General features: G+C 46.8%; 6 protein-coding genes across 6 annotated transcripts; 3 read left to right on the plus strand and 3 right to left on the minus strand.

The window, feature by feature from the left end:
* Positions 1 to 870: 870 nt before the first annotated feature.
* Positions 871 to 2,484, minus strand: TRV_01998 (uncharacterized protein; the record flags this gene model as incomplete). Its single annotated transcript, XM_003023755.1, has 1 exon — positions 871 to 2,484. One exon carries the CDS (start codon positions 2,482 to 2,484, stop codon positions 871 to 873), a length of 1,614 nt encoding a protein of 537 aa, XP_003023801.1.
* A 4,779-nt stretch (positions 2,485 to 7,263) lies between these two features.
* Positions 7,264 to 8,193, plus strand: TRV_01999 (uncharacterized protein; the record flags this gene model as incomplete). The annotated part of the gene is made up of 1 exon (XM_003023756.1): positions 7,264 to 8,193. The coding sequence occupies one exon, from the start codon at positions 7,264 to 7,266 to the stop codon at positions 8,191 to 8,193; it is 930 nt and encodes a 309-aa protein (XP_003023802.1).
* A 252-nt stretch (positions 8,194 to 8,445) lies between these two features.
* Positions 8,446 to 10,150, minus strand: TRV_02000 (uncharacterized protein; the record flags this gene model as incomplete). The annotated part of the gene is made up of 4 exons (XM_003023757.1): positions 8,446 to 9,048; positions 9,108 to 9,596; positions 9,653 to 9,889; positions 10,064 to 10,150. 4 exons carry the CDS (start codon positions 10,148 to 10,150, stop codon positions 8,446 to 8,448), a joined length of 1,416 nt encoding a protein of 471 aa, XP_003023803.1.
* Positions 10,151 to 10,967: 817 nt separating this feature from the next.
* Positions 10,968 to 12,720, plus strand: TRV_02001 (uncharacterized protein; the record flags this gene model as incomplete). The annotated part of the gene is made up of 2 exons (XM_003023758.1): positions 10,968 to 11,292; positions 11,477 to 12,720. 2 exons carry the CDS (start codon positions 10,968 to 10,970, stop codon positions 12,718 to 12,720), a joined length of 1,569 nt encoding a protein of 522 aa, XP_003023804.1.
* A 1,583-nt stretch (positions 12,721 to 14,303) lies between these two features.
* TRV_02002 (deoxyribose-phosphate aldolase) lies at positions 14,304 to 15,161 on the plus strand (the record flags this gene model as incomplete). The annotated part of the gene is made up of 1 exon (XM_003023759.1): positions 14,304 to 15,161. The coding sequence occupies one exon, from the start codon at positions 14,304 to 14,306 to the stop codon at positions 15,159 to 15,161; it is 858 nt and encodes a 285-aa protein (XP_003023805.1).
* A 434-nt stretch (positions 15,162 to 15,595) lies between these two features.
* Positions 15,596 to 16,135, minus strand: TRV_02003 (uncharacterized protein; the record flags this gene model as incomplete). The annotated part of the gene is made up of 1 exon (XM_003023760.1): positions 15,596 to 16,135. The coding sequence occupies one exon, from the start codon at positions 16,133 to 16,135 to the stop codon at positions 15,596 to 15,598; it is 540 nt and encodes a 179-aa protein (XP_003023806.1).
* Between the last annotated feature and the right edge of the window lie 1,306 nt (positions 16,136 to 17,441).

The following is a 17,441-nucleotide window of genomic DNA, read 5'->3' on the forward strand; positions in this document are numbered from 1 at the left end:
TCAGGGTTGGCACAAAATTTGATGGATGGCGGGAGTTCCGGATATCTGGCAATCAAATCAGAACCTTTGCTTTCTTGCTTTTGTTGCTTCTTGTCTTCTTGACTCTTCACTGTTAATCTTTAATCTTCACATGAAATGTCTACCTAGTCGGCTTCTCCAAGCCATGCTGGGCAATTCTCGAGTGCCTTTCAAGTCGGTCTTTTTGTTTCGACTGGCAGTGCGTCAGACACGGGGATGGAGGAGACTTGAGTCGAATAGTTCAAACTTACTGTTGTGGACACATGGGCTTTCCAACTTCTAACATACCCATATTCGGGAGTGGAAGGTTGATATATGTCTGAGCCTCCTGGCCTGGATAATATGACTTTCTCTGGAAACCACGTTGTGGACGAGAGCACAGTAGCTTGAAGTAATCTTTTCTTTAGTGCCTCCATTACTTATATCTGACCTTGCTAGGAATTCAAATGCTGTATACTTATCGCTTGCATTCTCTTGTAAATGAATTGATATTTTGCCTCAGTTATGAGTATATTTTACCTGCTCGTCCTCAGTTAAGCTAAGAGAAATTTAATTAAAAGATGGATGTTGCCTTCACAATACTATTTGCTTCTTTAATGACAGGACAATTTGGTAAGATAGTTATCACTACCTTCGCTCATTCTTAGATAGTGCTCCCAGCTAAGAGCTAGCGGTGAATTGATAGTCAAGTGAAAAAAAAAAATCAAAGAAACCGCCTCTGGTACCCATAACGCAGCGGGCAAAGTAACAAAGAAATGAAAATAAGGGAAAGCGCGCGGACGGGGAAAGTTGTGAATAAACGTTCCGTCCAAGATTATCCTCCTAACTTGTCCACGACGTGATAATGCCGAACTATGGTGCTGGTGCGCCAGCAAGCCTCAATTGAATCTGGGGGAGGACTGAGCTACTGATACCTGCATCTTTCAACATCTCTAGTAACTCCCCGAGGGTAGAGGGTGTATTCGGTGCAGTTAGGGTGTTTACCATGAGGAACTCTTTCCAGGCCCAACGCCTTAAGTCTCTCTCCATGTCAATGTGGTCAGACCAGTATCTCACCGCTTCAATCGCCGCATCATTCATGCCACTCATATCATCATTATGAAGCGCACATCTAGCTTTGTAAAGAAGATCAGGCAGAGTGTCATCATTTTCTCGAAACTGGCGGACCCCAGCAGTCTGAAAGATCCAGAGCAAGTTTTCCAGTCTCCAGTAGGCGTTCATGATGCGAGTGTTGGTTGCACATTTGTCTGTGGTAGAAACCAGGCTCTCCCAGATAGCAATCTTGTCTCGGAATGTATTATACTTCTTCATTTCTTCCTTGGGTATCTGGGTGGTGTTGAGAGGGATAAGGGTTGGTCGGGAAGGAGACGGCTGGTAGTTAACGTGCGGGAGAACGCTGAAAGTCTCATTTCCCCACTCAACGGTCTCGACAGACACATTGGTAACGGATCGGAGGCGGCTGAGCCAGCGGAGAACGTGAACGGGGTATCTCAGGCAATCAGACAGCTTCCCGGTGAAGTTATAGTCGATCTGGATTGAGATTGACAAGGTGTGAATGTTAGGTTTCACTAACTTCAGAAAGACTTCCAGCTTTTGTAAATTGTCAGCAACCATATGATAACTGGTTTTCATTTCTCGCTCCCAGGTGTATTGCAATGACACATTAGCTAAGTTGGAGCGGGCCTGCTGACCCTTCTTCTGAGGGTGGTTGAGGTGAATATGAATGTGGAAAGACCTCATTTTCGAAAAGTTGGCCACGCCCATTGGCAGGCTTATGGTAGTACATTTGAGAAAAGGGTGCGAGGGAGCTCCTAGAAGGGCAACGGGGCGATCCGAAGAGTTTTCTGATTTGCTTAGGCGAGCCTTCTCAATCAGCAGGTTTTTGTAGTATTTCCAGTTCCACAGATCGCCGGACATGTGCATATGATCAGGTCCCACCTCCATGGTAAACTTGGGGTATCCATAGAAAACCGACGTAGCTTCTTCGTTAATTTTGCGGTTGACGCGGAGAATGCTGGTCCGATTGCCTTTGCTGTTACGGGAATCAGAATAGGGCCGCTTATCGGTCTGCGGTTCGAGAAACAGCTGCTGGTAAATCTTCATTCTCAGTTCTGCGGGGATCATCATGAAATAGCATGGCTGGGACATATCATCATGATCAGGGCAGAGCCTAACTTCACCAGGGCTCCATTTGAACAATCTCCCGCACTCAAAGCCACAAGGCAATATCGCCTTACAACGAGCAGATGATGGAGCAAAGGGACGATGCATCCCACATACTGGCAGTCTTCCTGGGATGGTTCCATCTGGTTCAATCCCATTTCTGCCTTTATAGCGGCATGCCTCGCCTTTCAGGGTGTGGACATTGCAGTTGGGCGAGTCTACGGGGTGGAACCCGCAAGTTTGCCGATGAATAGCAGCCAGATCCTGCAGATCGGGTAACTGAACCACCGGTTGGGTGTCCATGGTGCCAGTACAGGGTGTGTCGACTTTCAACTTGATCAGCAAAGAAATGCAACGCAGGATACGGTTTTCGTACTTGTGGTCAGGAGCTCATATAGAGAGGATAGACTGATTCGATTTAATGGTAGTGGTTTAGGAGAAGTAAATCCTCTGATGTAATAGGCAAGATATGGACTCTCGCCTCTTCCCTCGAGAGTCAAGTGGGTAGGGAGGAGAAGAGCAGAGAGAGAGGAAGGAGTGAAAGAGTAGACAGGTTAGTGAGGGGCCTTGACTTCATTCAAATAGAAGTGAGCTGTGGTGAATTCCGAAGATATGGCCAATGCATAGAGGACTAGCAACACATGGGCTGACAAAAGATATTGGATACTCCACTGGTAGGACATCCAAGAGACACTTCGACCACGTTCGAATGTGATTCCTTGCCTTTCTAGATTGCGTCAACTTCCATCAGCTCAAGTATAGGATGTTCATAGAACATGTTTTGGATATTTTTGGTGGTAGCACCTCCTAGAAGGACATGACTGCTTTGGATGTCCTTGGTATATGGAATAAATTTCAAAGACAGCTCGCGTCAGGGAAAAAAAATAGTCATGCTGACAAACACCGACTTAGCGCTCAGTATGGAGGCATTCTGCCAATATAGCTGCTATGATGGCCCAGCATCTCGGGACCAACCGCGTTGCTGATGAATAGGAACGGTTTTGTAGGGGGTATAAGTCAATAGCTCTTTCCAGAAAGCCTGCCTAGCCGGGCTGACCTCACAAAGACTTGTTATCCTAGCCCCTGACTAGCAGAAGCTAGCAGATAACAATGGGTAAATCAAAATAGTGTCAATTGAACAATGGCTCTCATATTGATTGATATTGATGCCTTCCAATGATGATGATGATGTTGTTGTTGTTGTTGCTGACGTAAGGCTGATCTGGTCGGCGGAGTGGACGGCGCGTGGGTCACATGATGTTGTATCGGATAAAGTAAATTCCGGTGTTTGTTTTGGTCACGTGGTACCTGGCTTCCCGTGCCGAGGTCAACTTCCGAAACGAGAAAAAGCGACGACGACGTCAACAAAAGACGTGGGTTGGAGATATAGAATAGGCCGTCAAGGCATAAGAATAACATATTGATTTGAACGAGATAGCCCTTGCAAAGTAGCTAACTACTTACGGAATGCATTCTTCTTTATTGCAAGTCACCTTGCACAATGCCGTTATGCCGAGTTACTCCCAGAAGCCGCAGACCCAAGATGCAGAGCAGCAATAATTGCTGGGTAAATTTGATTGCCCTTGGCTAAGACCATTTGGCGTTCCCCCGGCACATATAGTCCAGGCTGGTTTGGGATATTCCCTGAATATACTTCCCTCCCATGGCAGATCTTATGGTCTTATTCGCAGCTCAAAACCTTAGTATACAACTAAGGAGTTCTGTGATACCTCTCCAGGATTGGAAGATGAATGGCTTGTTTCAGAATAATTATGGGACCTCAAGTGGAAGAAGGGAAAGTAACTCTGTGCCGTCGCCAGACAAAGGATGAAGGGAGGGCCCAATAACGGAGTGGCTAGATCGGCCTATATAAGAAAAACTCCTCCCCAACACGTCCCTTAGCCTGCCAGCATTTACGGCCACTGTTCAACTCTGTATCCGAGTCACGGCGTATATCACTCAACGGAATTATCCCTCTATACTCTGAGCACAGACAAAATGCCTGAGAACTCTTCTAGCGGCAACGGTGGCTACACCTACAAGTCTTCCGGCACCAACAGCCAGGTTTGTACTATCCGTGATGTCTGCACTTCCAATTTTCTTCCGACCTCAACAAGGTTCCGTTTGCTAGAAGATGATATGCCAATGGCTACTCCTCTTTGACCACTAGTGAAACCAGTTGTGGCTTCGATGTAGTCAGAGATACCCGTAGATATACCGGGCTCCTGCCATGCCGTATTCTTTTGGTCCCACAGCATGCTTTTGTTGATATGTTAACCAGAAGGCCCTTCATGGGCAATGACGAGCTGACAGCCTGGTCAATTGTGTATTTTTCATCATTCGAGAGCGTACTGTTAACCATATCTAGGGAAACCATTATTGTGCCCGTGACTATGGCTCTTCCGCTGTCAACTCCAATTCTTACCATTACTCCAACTCGTAAGTCAATACTTTCCCCATTTAGAGCTTACAAAAGGTCGAGACTGACAGTGTTGCCTTGGTAGTGATGGATCGTACTACTACAGCAACCCAAACGGAAGCACTTACTACAACAATGGCCAGGGTGGCTCCGTCTACACTCCCCCCAGCGGAAAGAAATAGATGGGTTCCCTAGTGACTATACGGCTTGATGAGCTTCTGGGTCATTTTCTATGAGCAAGACAGAGTATTTCAACGCCGTGCCTTGTTGGAAGAGAACTCTTCTCTAAGTTTGCAACATTTTAGCACTAGCCCGTTTACCTCTTAAATCAATGCCAGTAGGCCTCAACTATATTTCGAAGTCACTGAAAATTATGTGTTGAAATATGTAGTCGTTCATATTAATAACCTATCCGATTTATTCACTTTCTAGTTTTATCCCACATTCTGACGAACTCCTGCTTTTGTCTAACCCCCAGCCCAACCCTCTTCACCCGTCCCAGCCGGGCAAGCGAATCTCCGACCAAGAACATCATTTTCTGCTGTTCAGGATTCAAGGTTGCATCGGACCCGTCTTGCTTGTTCTGGGCCGGCATGTTTGCAGCGCTTTCTTGGCTTACACTTTCGGCAATACGCACCCGGATAAAATGACTTGGTTTGCTCAGCAGGTTCCAAATAAAGCGCGCATAGGATCCCGGGATCGGTGTCGTGACGTCGGCTGGCTCATAGCGAAGATTGATAGGGAATATCTTGGTAGATGGTGACGCTGAACACAGAGAAGGGCTGAGCTCAAGAATTCCCTTACCGTTGGTGGTAGTGCATTCAGGAAAGACGACGATACAGCGGTCTGGATTTCGTTTAATAAGCGTCGATAGGTCGGTTAGATCCGCTTTGGACGAATGGGGTGGCGTTGGCTCTGGCGAGTCGAAAGCATGAATAATGGCTTGCAGAAGCGAAACCTGCTTCACTTTCCGTGTACCGGGGTAAGAGGTGGTAAACACTGGATTGAATATAGCCGCCAGGTAGACAACATCAATGGGGCTAGTGAACGACGAAGCAATTACTGCTCCTGGTCCGGGAAGACGGGTTTCTATATGCTTCGCCAGTGATCTGTGTAGTGGTGTCAACGAAGCAGTTCAAAGTAGATTGCCGCTGGTGGACGTATAGATCCAACTCACCCTTTCTTAACCCCTTCAATCTGTAGGTCTACCCACCATATGCCCGGTATGCCCAGTATTGTCCAAAGAGATATCTTCGTCCCTAGACTTCCTATGGGAAGCCACTGCAGTATGCAGAAATAGAAGAGACAGGCGGATATTAACAGTGGGAATCGCACAACAAACAGAAAGGTGTGAAATAAAACTGATATCGTCGGTGTCTGTCCCACGATAGGTAGGAACGGAGCAATCCCCGATGCTGTATATTGTCAGAGCCTCTTGAGCACTGGATTCATAAACACCGTAGTTGCAAGCGAACGCACCTCGATCCCGGAACTGGGAGTACTTCTCCATGACTGACTACACGAGCTGGTTAGAAGATGTGGTCACCGATTATGCTCCCTCCATGTTTTGGGAAAACAACATACCTTCCACAGTCGATATATTTCAGCCAGCGCTCCTCTGCCTAGCTAACTAATTTATCCACAAAGTCCACTCTCTCAGTCGCAAAAAAGGTGTGTCGTGAATCGCGTCGGGTCGTTGGTCATTATGTGCCCTCGAGGGTAACAGCCAACTGTACAAGGCACTTTTCCTTGGGATGCAGCTTGGGGTTATGCTGCGGTATAGACGTCAGAGAGCTCGATCCTGTCCTGTCCACCTGTCCTTTTCAACCTCAATCTCCATCCCATCGCTGCGCTTCTTCTCTTCACATGCAAGAACCAAAAACAAGCCCACTAAAGCCAATGATTATGTCATCATGACCATGAGTTTATTTTAAGTTAGTCACGTGGAAATGAGCCGCAACACCTTGTTTTTGGTCACTTTTGGGGGGTTCAAGGTCGAGTTGACGGCGTGTTTTTCCAGCGAAGAGGCCAAATAACCTTTACTCATAAGTTGAAGAACTCGAGACCTCGTCTCAACTTCGCTTTTTGCCCCAGGTTCGAACCTCGATGACTTCTTTTTGCTAATTTTTGTAGCCCAAGACCCTGGAAGATAAATGATCCGGGATACATTTAATCAGCCCGTGGATGTTGATTCTATCCAATTTGGGACTCCGCCAAATTTAGCTGCAGACTAGCGGGTTGAAAGCAGTTGATTCCCTTGACTTGTCAACGAAGAGGCTACAAATAACGCAGAAGTTACTGAGAACCTACATAGTAGGTTCTCACTTCGTTTTTGTCTCCGGGCCCCCTAGGTTCGAGTAGTAGTCATTCTATTTTATTTTATTTTTACCATCAGAAGCTCAGTTTGACGCAAGTAGCTCTGCAATAATCGAATCCAAAATAGCACCGTCGACGTCGATATTATATAGCGCCCGGGTAGCTGAGGTCAGATCCGGGCAGATATCGGATAAAAGACGCTCCGAATCCCGCAAAGCGGCCCCTGCGCCAACTACCATGGATGGATGGTATGGAAGATGCTGGGGACATTAGAAACACCCATCTTGCAACCCCCTAAGGAAATAATACCACCTTAGCTGGCACAGCTGCGTTGATTAGATTCAAACATGGCGAAGTCAACAGGAAAACCACTCAAAATCCTCATGCTCCATGGATACACCCAGTCTGGCTCGCTGTTCCGTGCCAAATCCCGCGCTCTAGAGAAGCACATACAGAAGAACCTCCCTGCATACTCTGTTACTCTATCATATCCATCCGGTCCTATAGGGCTAAGTCCCTCTGATATACCCAATTATACACCAGTTTCTAATGGCGGTTCTGTAGCCGATGAAGCACCTGAAGCATTTGCATGGTGGCGTCGTTCAGATCTCGTTGACCCGCCTGAATACATGGGGATGGAGAAAGGCCTGGAAACTGTCGCCAATGTGCTTGCAGATGAAGGGCCGTTTGATGGTGTCATTGGCTTTTCTCAGGGTGCTTGTCTAGCAGCAATGGTGGCCAGTTTACTCGAGCCAGACCGCAGTAAAGCATTCAGCTACATGTCTGACCCGGCAAACAATCAGCAAGAACTCGTCAATAAGTCTCCCGGCGGAAACCAGCGAGATCCTCAAAAGCCACCGCAAGGGCCAGAGGATAAGAAGATGGTGACTGGTATTCCATTTCCATCTTCTTTTACCGGCATCTCACACCCGCCGATGAAATTTGCGATATGTTACGGAGGTTTTATTGCGCCTGGCACCCGGTACAGGGCATTTTATGAGCATCCCAAGATTCAGACACCCGTGTTGCATGTTCTGGGGACGTTGGATATGATAGTTGAAGAAGCAAGGAGCAGGAAATTGATTGAGTCTTGTGCTGGAAACCCTGAGTCTGATGGTAGGGTCTTGTGGCATCCTGGTGGCCATTTTTTGCCTAGCCAGAGACCATATTTGGATGGAGCGGTGCAGTTTATCAGGCTACACATAGAGGGATTAGACGGCAATGGTAACAAAAATTCGGCCGACGACGATGTTGGAAATATGGACATGCCGTTTTAGACAGACATGCGGCCCCGTTGAACGATGACAAGAGAGAACCTTGATCTTAGAGATTATAGACAATGTGAATATTTAGACAGGATGGGACTAGACCAGACCATTGGTGGTTCTGCGGTATATTACACATATGCAAGAAACTGGTTAGAACGGAATACTATCATGAGAAGCAAGGGCAGTTGGGCAATAGTTGCTTGTCTATGGGCATCTTATTTGTTGTACATATCAATGCACATTTGCTAACAAACATATCTATCAACGTGCCTTCGACCTTCCAGCCTTGGACGGAAGAATCCTGGCCATCATCTCCTCCTTAGTGATCAAGTGGTCAATTCTCTCCAGCAATCCAAGCAAGCTCTTCATGTTACTACTCCATTCGTTCAGAACGTCATCCGCATCCCGTGGTTTGGCAAAGTTGACAAGTCGGGCCGGACGATCAATTTTAGCGTAGATTGTCTTGGATGTAACGAGATCACTGATGTATTTCTCCGTCTCCTCCTCGTCTAGGTCGAGAAGCTGAGTTAGTCGGCCCATCTCGATGCGAGTATAGTATTTGGCAATGACACGGACATTGTGTTCAATGACACGCTTCCGGAGATCTTGCCAGCGTTGGTAGGCCTGGTCGTCAGCTGTGTGGTTAGTTTTGGCGCTGAATACATCAGTGCTGCAGAGATGGGGCCCGAATTGTTCTGCAACCATGGGCCAGCGCATCAACTCGTTGATTGTGAAAAGTTTGACCAGCCGAGCCTCCACGGGAACAAGGGAGTTCCGCGTATCAGCTTGAATACGGTGCAAAAGATCTGACTGCTCATTGTCGAAAGGTGAAAGGATAACATAGTAGATGACCCGTTGCAAAACCTGTAACTTTGATTAATTCCTTTGCGTGCCATAAATAATACAGATGATCCTAAACTTACTGCACGCAGCTGTTCAGGGTTTTCTTCAACAGACTCGGTGTCGAGAACCTGTCGGTAATGTTTGCACACATCAAGGTACTTGCTCTCATGATTTGCAAGGATAATTTGCTGTTCATAGTAAAGAAGCTTCAGATCTGTAACATCCTCTGGCTTCTCCACTGGAGGATCATCGGGACTACGTTTCTTTTCTTTCTCTTCAGCCTCCTTATTGTCCTTTTCAATTTGTTCCGGAGTCCGTTTGGGTTTTCGGGCGAAGAATTTCGTGGTAATCTTGCGACTGAGGATATTCGCCTGTGTCCAGTCCTTCCTTTTTATGCAAAGAGCAACCTGTTCCAGGATGAATTCCGTCTTCTCTCTTCGGGCCATAGATCCAAAGGTCTCAACCTGTAGTTCGCAAAGAATGTCGGCGGCAGCATCGATATCGCCCTGACTCTTCTTAATATCGGATAAAGCCCGAGTTACCCGCGCTCTCTCAACTTCAACAAAGATCTAACAAGTCTCGGGTTAGTATTAGTCAACACATGGCTGTCCGAAGAATCACGTACCTTCCCCTCCGTTACTGTCCTTAACGTTTCGATCAAGGCCAATTTAGTCTCCAAATTTGGTGTCTTATCCAAGAACTCCATCACCACCTGGACCATCTTTGTTATTGCCTGTTTGAGCTGGCCATGCTTCTTCGAGAGAGCAATGACTTGTTCGTTCAGGAGCTCCCACTCGCGGGCATTTTTGCAGATTGTAACAATGCCCACCAACAGTCTCGAGGTCGAAGGAAGATCGGATGCCTTAAAAAAAACACTTTATTAACTCCTATATTCACAAGATGTGGATTGTATATTCCGTACCTGTCGTGCTTGTTTCTCTAACACGAGGAGCTTGTCGATAGCGCCTTGTACGTTTGTCTATCAACATCATCTGTTAGAACTACAGCTAGTAAGCACGGCAAGAATTTGACATACCTTAGCAAGCGCTTCGGCCTCGGGGATCTGCTGGTCGACATCCTTCGTGAAGTCCTTCTCAGGCTTGAACAATGTGCCATCCGACATGATGAGTATCTTGCGGGCCTGGCTACTCCAACGACTGGATTATTAGATAATGAGTGACAGGTGTGAGAAAAATGTAACGGATAGTGCAGATTGTCTCCCTCCAGAGCTGAGTATCAAGAGGACTGAGCGTGGTTGTTGGAAGAGCTCCTTGTCCGCTTGCTTGGTCGTCTGAAGCTGTCGCTTGTTGCTCTCCAGCTTCGCTTTCCAAGCGTCAAACCAAACAGGTCTCGATATCTTGGCATTAATCACATAAGCAAGTGATTGTATTACTAATAATAAGCGTTAGGCGCGCGCTTATTATTGCCCACTTCCCAAAAGAATCACGCAATCGAGCTGAATGAAAAAAAGTACGAGAAGGTGAGTATATATAAAAGACTAGGCCATCTAAGTATCTTAAACATTCATCACCTACAGTCCAAAGGCTGTGTGGGTGGCTATATCCCACCTATACCTCATTCCCAAACACCGATACCACCCCTGCATTGCCTGTGGAGAGGGTTCAGCCGCCATATAGATCACTATCTTGATACCCATCATTTGGGTTCAGAGCGAGGAGAAAACAATTTCTCCTGGAACCAAAAACAAATTTTAATATCTTCAAATATCCTGCTTTATGAATCCATTGGCGACTCTTAACCCTCTTGTCAATCTTTTTATCAGATCTCGTCCGTGGTGGTTGCAACTTTCGATATTGCTGGCATCAACAGCTACCGTGGCCAAATTCTGGACCTATACATTTCAAGACGATCTTCCTATCACCATTGAATTAACATTTACCGTGGCCCAAGAAGAGGAGCGTCGGGTTTAGACGGTGGCAATGACTGGTTCACCCGCCGGATCTGGGAGGCGAATCCCTCTTCTGGCTGCAATAGACTCGGGATCTCATATCCATCTGATCATTGGATCTAATCCGTTGGCAGCTGCACGCATTACCAAGTCTATCGACTCAGGAGCAACTCCGATTTTAATTTCCCCTCCTGAGAACAAGCTTCCATCGACTCTTTCTGAGAGAATTGAGGCCGGACAGGTCCAATGGATCCAGAGAGGATTCCAGGACAGCGATCTCCTCACATTTGGCCGGGAGGAAGTCGAGGGTGTTGTTGACGCCGTATTTATAACCTTGGACAAGACGTACCCCTTAAGTAGGTATCTGTATACGATGGGAACGAAAAGAGCGCTAACAAGAGGTTGTAGCCCATCACATATCAAAAACATGTCGGCGGCTTCGAATCCCTGTAAATGTGTCAGATGCACCAGAACTTTGCTCTTTCACACTATTGTTAACCTATTCTGACGGGCCTTTGCATATTGGGGTTACAACTTCAGGAAAAGGAGGCTCTTTGGCTTCTCGGATAAGGCGAGAAATTGCCTCATTCCTTCCGCCTGGACTTGGGACAGCAGTTGAAAATCTGGGCCTATTAAGGAAACGAATTTGGGAAGAGGATGCGATCGAGGAAGAGGCGGATAAGGATAGCTTTGAGGATGATTCTGACGACTCGACTGCTCAGAAGCACACATTCAACACATTAGTAGTGGATGCAGCTGCTACATCGAAGACAAGGAGAATACGCTGGCTCTCACAAATCTGCGAATACTGGCCCCTTCGCCAGCTTGCCAGCGTAACGCTGCCTGGTGTAGAGAAGATGTTGGAAGCTTATGGAGTGGGGAAGAACCCTCTCACCAACGGAAAGAGTATTGGTCCGGAGGCTAAAAAGGGAAAAATCATCCTAGCAGGCTCTGGACCAGGTCACCCCGACTTGTTGACACGGGCAACATATCACGCAATTAAAACAGCAGACCTTATACTCTCCGACAAACTAGTGCCAGCTGCAGTTCTCGATCTTATTCCACGACGAACGGAAGTGCACATTGCACGAAAATTCCCGGGTAATGCAGACAAAGCACAGGAAGAATTGCTAGAACTGGCATCTGAGGGATTATCAGCCGGTAGAATTGTCCTCCGGCTGAAACAGGGAGATCCATACCTCTATGGACGGGGGGCTGAGGAATTCTCCTATTTCCGAGCGAAGGGATACGAGCCTATTGTTCTTCCTGGCATCACAAGTGCTCTGAGTGCACCATTGTTTGCGGATATACCACCAACCCATAGAGGAGTTGCTGACCAAGTCCTGATATGCACTGGGACTGGTCGCCATGGAGTGGCACCCTCCCCGCCGAATTATATACCTAGCCAAACGGTTGTTTTCCTCATGGCATTGCATCGGTTGGCATCACTAATTGAATCTATGACGACTTACACCGGAGATAGTAAAGACGATGTAACTCCATCTAGAAGTCTCTGGCCAAAAGACACGCCGTGCGCAGTAATAGAAAGGGCATCCTGCGCTGACCAACGGGTAATAAGGTCAACATTGGAGCATGTGTGTTTGGCTGTCCAGGAAGAGGGCTCACGGCCACCAGGCCTGCTTGTAGTAGGAACAAGTTGTGAAGTTCTTCATCAACCAGGCCGGAAATGGATCGTTGAGGATGGATTCAAGACGCTGGATGGTCTGAACAAGGATTTGAATTTAAACGCCATTGCTGCATTGGGAGGAATTGACGGCGAATAATTGGGTATATAAGTCTTTCAAGCTATGGAGCTGCGATTTACGTAGCGAGTATCATATCACCACTGGCGCATGCACATTTCTGAATATTGGTAGTGTTGTTTCGTCAAAAATAATGAATAGATCTTCCTTCATATTTTCGGGTGGCGTGTTTTTCTTCTACGAACGTTGAAAGATAAAAAAAAAGTTTCACGTGATTGATTATTAATATTGATTATATAAGTTATGACTAATGTGGTTGCCTGGCGATTGGCGGGACTAGAAACCTTAAAGATGAGGTAGAGTTTATTGGACTTTTTGAGGCGCAACCGAAACTTGCAACATATCCAGCTTTCTCTCCAGCGATCGACAGACACGAGAAAGGCTGGCAGCCTCACCACCATAGCCTGTACTAGTCATCTACCCATCCATCATCTTCTTCATCCTCTAGTTATCACAAGAACAAGTCTGAAGGAGCACAAAAAGGCGCCACAACACCGCGCGTCGAGATGTCTTTATTCAATAGACCATACGTGTCCAATGGCCACGTACTAGAGAAGTAAGCAGCTCTTGATACCCCACTCTGGTCATGCAAACGGGAGATCCAGACCATCTAACTGCTGCTACGATCAAGTCCGCCGCTCTCGGCCAAGATGCGCCGCTTGTTCCAATGGTTATATATGTTTTTTGGTCTTTATTTTGTCAGCCTTTTTTCGGTAAGTAACTGCTATTGCCAGCAGCTGGTGGACTAGAGAAGGAACCTTCATCCTCACAATTTAGGACTTGGTTGGAGAAGAGTGGATATGACAACATCTAACAAAGGCTCTAGTTTACTCCATATGCTGCCGCCGAGGCTTCCCAGTTTAATATCAAGAATCCTTCAAACCGTGACCCTAGAAATAGGAATAGAGGCATAGGCAGAGGTGGTGGGGGAGGAGGAGGAGGAGGGGGTTACGATAGGCGAGGCGGAGGTGGTGGTGGCCCTTCAAAGAGAATTGGAAGGGTGGACGATGTCCGTGGTCCAGAATGCAAGAGTTGTCAGTGATGGGTCTCTACTCGTTGGCGGGTAATATGTACGAAGGAACATGAATGGGTGAAATGAACGTATTAAATATATAAATATATACGTATATTAATTTTTTTCCGTTAGATATCTGTGAGTAACTACCTGCCGATGTGGATATTTACCCCTGAAACGTGTATGGATTCCTTGCCAAAGTGGCTAACATCTCCAGTATGCCACCGAATATCTAGGAGAAAATTACATGAAAATGACGAGCGATGGCAGCAGCAATAGTTACAGCAAGAATGATAGCAGTATAACGACGACAGCTATGATAAAAGCCGTCAAATAGGCAAAAAAACGCCCGATATAAGCAGCGTTCGAGGTCAAAAGCTTATCGTTCGTATGACATGTCACGTGCCTCACTAGCCGCTGTCGTGGGGAACTTAAATAAAGGTGGGGGAGTTTCTTCCTCTCCTCTTTCTTCTACTTCTACTTCTACTTCGACACTTGTTTACCTCCACTCATCCCGTCCCATCGCACATCAACCCATCCAGCATTTGTGATCACGGCCACTGAGAAAGCCGATAGCTGATCATTCGAGATGGCCGAACCGTCCAAGGAAGCAACTGAGCTCATGGAGCTTATATCCCGCACAGACGCAAAATGGAGGGTCCTTATACAACGTGCAAGGTCTAGCGTTTCCGGGCCCCTTAACGTCTCACAGTACCCTAAACCTGAGCCCTCCGATATTGCCAAAGCAATAGACCATACCCTCCTTGATCAATCTGCCACCCAGGACCAGATTGATGCATTGTGCGCCGAAGCCAAGGAATATGGTTTCGCTGCCGTTTGCGTTAGACTGGAGTGGGTTACACGCGCGGTGGAAAACCTTAAGGGAACGGGTATTCCAGTCGCTTGTGTCATTGGATTCCACGAAGGCACCCATCCCATTCCCGAAATGGTTGCAGAGGCGAGGACTGCGCTGGAAAAGGGCGCTACCGAGCTTGACATGGTGATAAACTACCCTTTTCTCAGGAGCGGCCGCTACAGCGACGCCTTCCAGTCTGTCATCATGCTTAGGACCTCCACCAAGGAGAGACGACCTGTGGTAAAACTCAAGGTTATCCTGGAAACTTCACAGCTTAGCAGGGATGATATCATTGCTGGATGTGTACTCTCATGCGCTGCTGGCGTGAATTTCGTCAAAACCAGCACCGGTTTCAACGGGGCGGGAGCAACAGTGGAGAACGTCGCCTTGATGCGTGCAGTTGTAGAATCGTGCTCGAACGGCGCCGTGGAGATCAAGGCCAGCGGCGGAATCAGAACTGCCGACGATTGCATCAAAATGATCCAAGCCGGTGCAACCAGAATAGGAGCTAGTTCCGGAATAAAGATCGTCAAGGAGGCTCTAGGTGATTCCAACGGGGAAGCCGATGCCACGAGTGCTAGTGGCTACTAGGATTGCAAAACAGGACTCTTAACCTCTTTCTTTATTTCGTTTATGACTTTTTAGGGCAAGTTATGATGCATGGTCTCGGCTGGGCCGGGCACCAGAGAGCTGCTTAAGCGGATTTTTCATTGAAAAAAAACTTAGTCCTCAGATTTCCTAACGCTCAATCTATCCGTCCATATATACCCTTCAACAAATGGGGGAATTTGGAAATACATAGCGCTAGCATTTAGGAAATATAACGGAGTAGGTCCAAAAACCAAGGTATTCTGCTAAATAACAACATAATTAAAGGAACTTGGGCATAAAGCTATAAGGGGGAAATATTAAGAGTAGATAATAAACGTTCTCCTGTTACCAATGGAAAATGAAGACAACGAAGCCATGCTGGGCAAAAGATAATCATGTATTCCTTGCTCCTGTGGGTATCTCTAGGCGTATTCTCACTCAATGTCGCTCATCTCTAACCTCCCAGTTGGGTTGAAGATGTACTCTATGCTGTCTGGGGTATCTGACCGATGTGGCTCAGGTTGATTTGATTCCTCGTCAGTCTCTGATACCTGCCAGATAGTGTCCGCATCGTTAGCCAAGGTGGTTTCCAAGATCCCTGGAGTAGTTGGTCGATCAGGGTAGTCTATTTGATCCGGCTCTGGATTCCAATTAGCCCACAAGGCTTCCAACGTTGGAATCCCCTCTTCTTCTGACTCTTCTAAGGAGGAGTCATCGGACAAAGTATTGGAGGAGGAGTATAGAGATTGGTATGTAGGATACTCCATTATCCACATTTCATTTTCAGGTGTTTCCGCCTCGATGACTCCAACGTTTTCTTGGAGGTTTTCCATGGTTGTATCGATACTAGGAGCATCCGGCGGCTCGGCGCGTGCTCTATGTTGGCGCCTATGTGCCTCTTCCTCTATTAAGAGTATAGAAACGATATCTAGCAGTAAGCTAGCTATTCTCAGGAGTAGCTTGATAAGAAACATCCTCATTATGTAGTGCAGGCGTGTACTTCTTGTACTAGAATATCCGGGATCCAGGGGCACTATGGGTTTCTGCATGGTAACTTCGTTGGTGGGACTGGTTATTCTGCCCACTTCGGGGGCAGATCGATTTATATCTTGAGGTATGGCAGGTTCCGCCCGTGGCAGTGTAAATTATGTGATCCTCTTTCAAGTAAGTATTCTCTATTTCCCGCTTGATATGGGTGAGACTTAGGAATATTCCAATAATATGGTATACCTTGGTATTGGGCCTGAAGCACTTTGGTAGTATGCTTCTATAGATATCCGGTATGTGAACGTTAGTATATCATAGGTGTGCCTTAATTCTGTATGAAATGAATCTGATGATCGGTATATAGTTCGATCTGGCGTAAATAACAGGAAACTCGATGCCTGGATAACTGGTAAAATATGCGAAGGAAGATGACACTCCTCGATTCCTAGGGGGTTATATACCTCCTCCTGTTAGTATTAAGTGAATCTTCTCATCGCTTAGTCGTCAGTCTGATGTTGTTTTTCACAGTTAAGAGCAAGATATTCTTGTCAACTTCTTGAGTAAATGGTATATCTTCATCAGCCAGACAGTGAGACCCAGAACACCAGGCAATAAAGATGAGAGGGCCCATCAGAGTAAGTGAGATGGATATGGTATGGCTGTAAGTATTGTCCTTTTGGGTATCCAGAGGTCCAACAAGAGAATAACGGCCCCTTTCTTTTTTGATTTAGGAGATACATCTTCAGGAACCTGCTGCCAAAGAGGAGAAGATGGCCTAGGCCACCCCCAAAGCCCCCTAGAGTGGTCAGAAAGCCATCCAAGATCCCTATTATGGCCATCTGCCTTGTGTTATCAACAGGAATCCCATATCTTGCTGCTGCTGCTGCTGTCCTGAGTTATCCATGGCATCGACTTCTGGTGTTGTTGGTGAGAAGACGCAGGCTTCTTGTATACAAAGTAGGCCATCACGTGCAATATTGACTCCCTACCCCTTCCTACCCCTTTTACAGCTACAAGTGACTGATAAACAGTGATACTAGACTGTGATGAAATTCATGAAGCGAGAGATTAAGATCATTCATATTGGTTGTGGATAGTGGTGGGTTTTCCAATACACCTGGTCACTCTGTGTGGCGATTTTCACTTCTGGCTTAGAAGCCTCTTGAGCCACGCCTGGATTACAACAATGACGTGGGGTTTTGATTCACATTCTTCTATTCAAGGCTAGGGGATGAAGGTGTATGTGGTTGGCATTCGTGAAGTGAGATGGTGGATGCGCAGCTGAGATCGCCG

Source organism: Trichophyton verrucosum (assembly GCF_000151505.1).
Source record: "Trichophyton verrucosum HKI 0517 chromosome Unknown contig00190_1.f1.exp, whole genome shotgun sequence".
NCBI classification, from domain to species: Eukaryota; Fungi; Ascomycota; class Eurotiomycetes; order Onygenales; family Arthrodermataceae; genus Trichophyton; species Trichophyton verrucosum.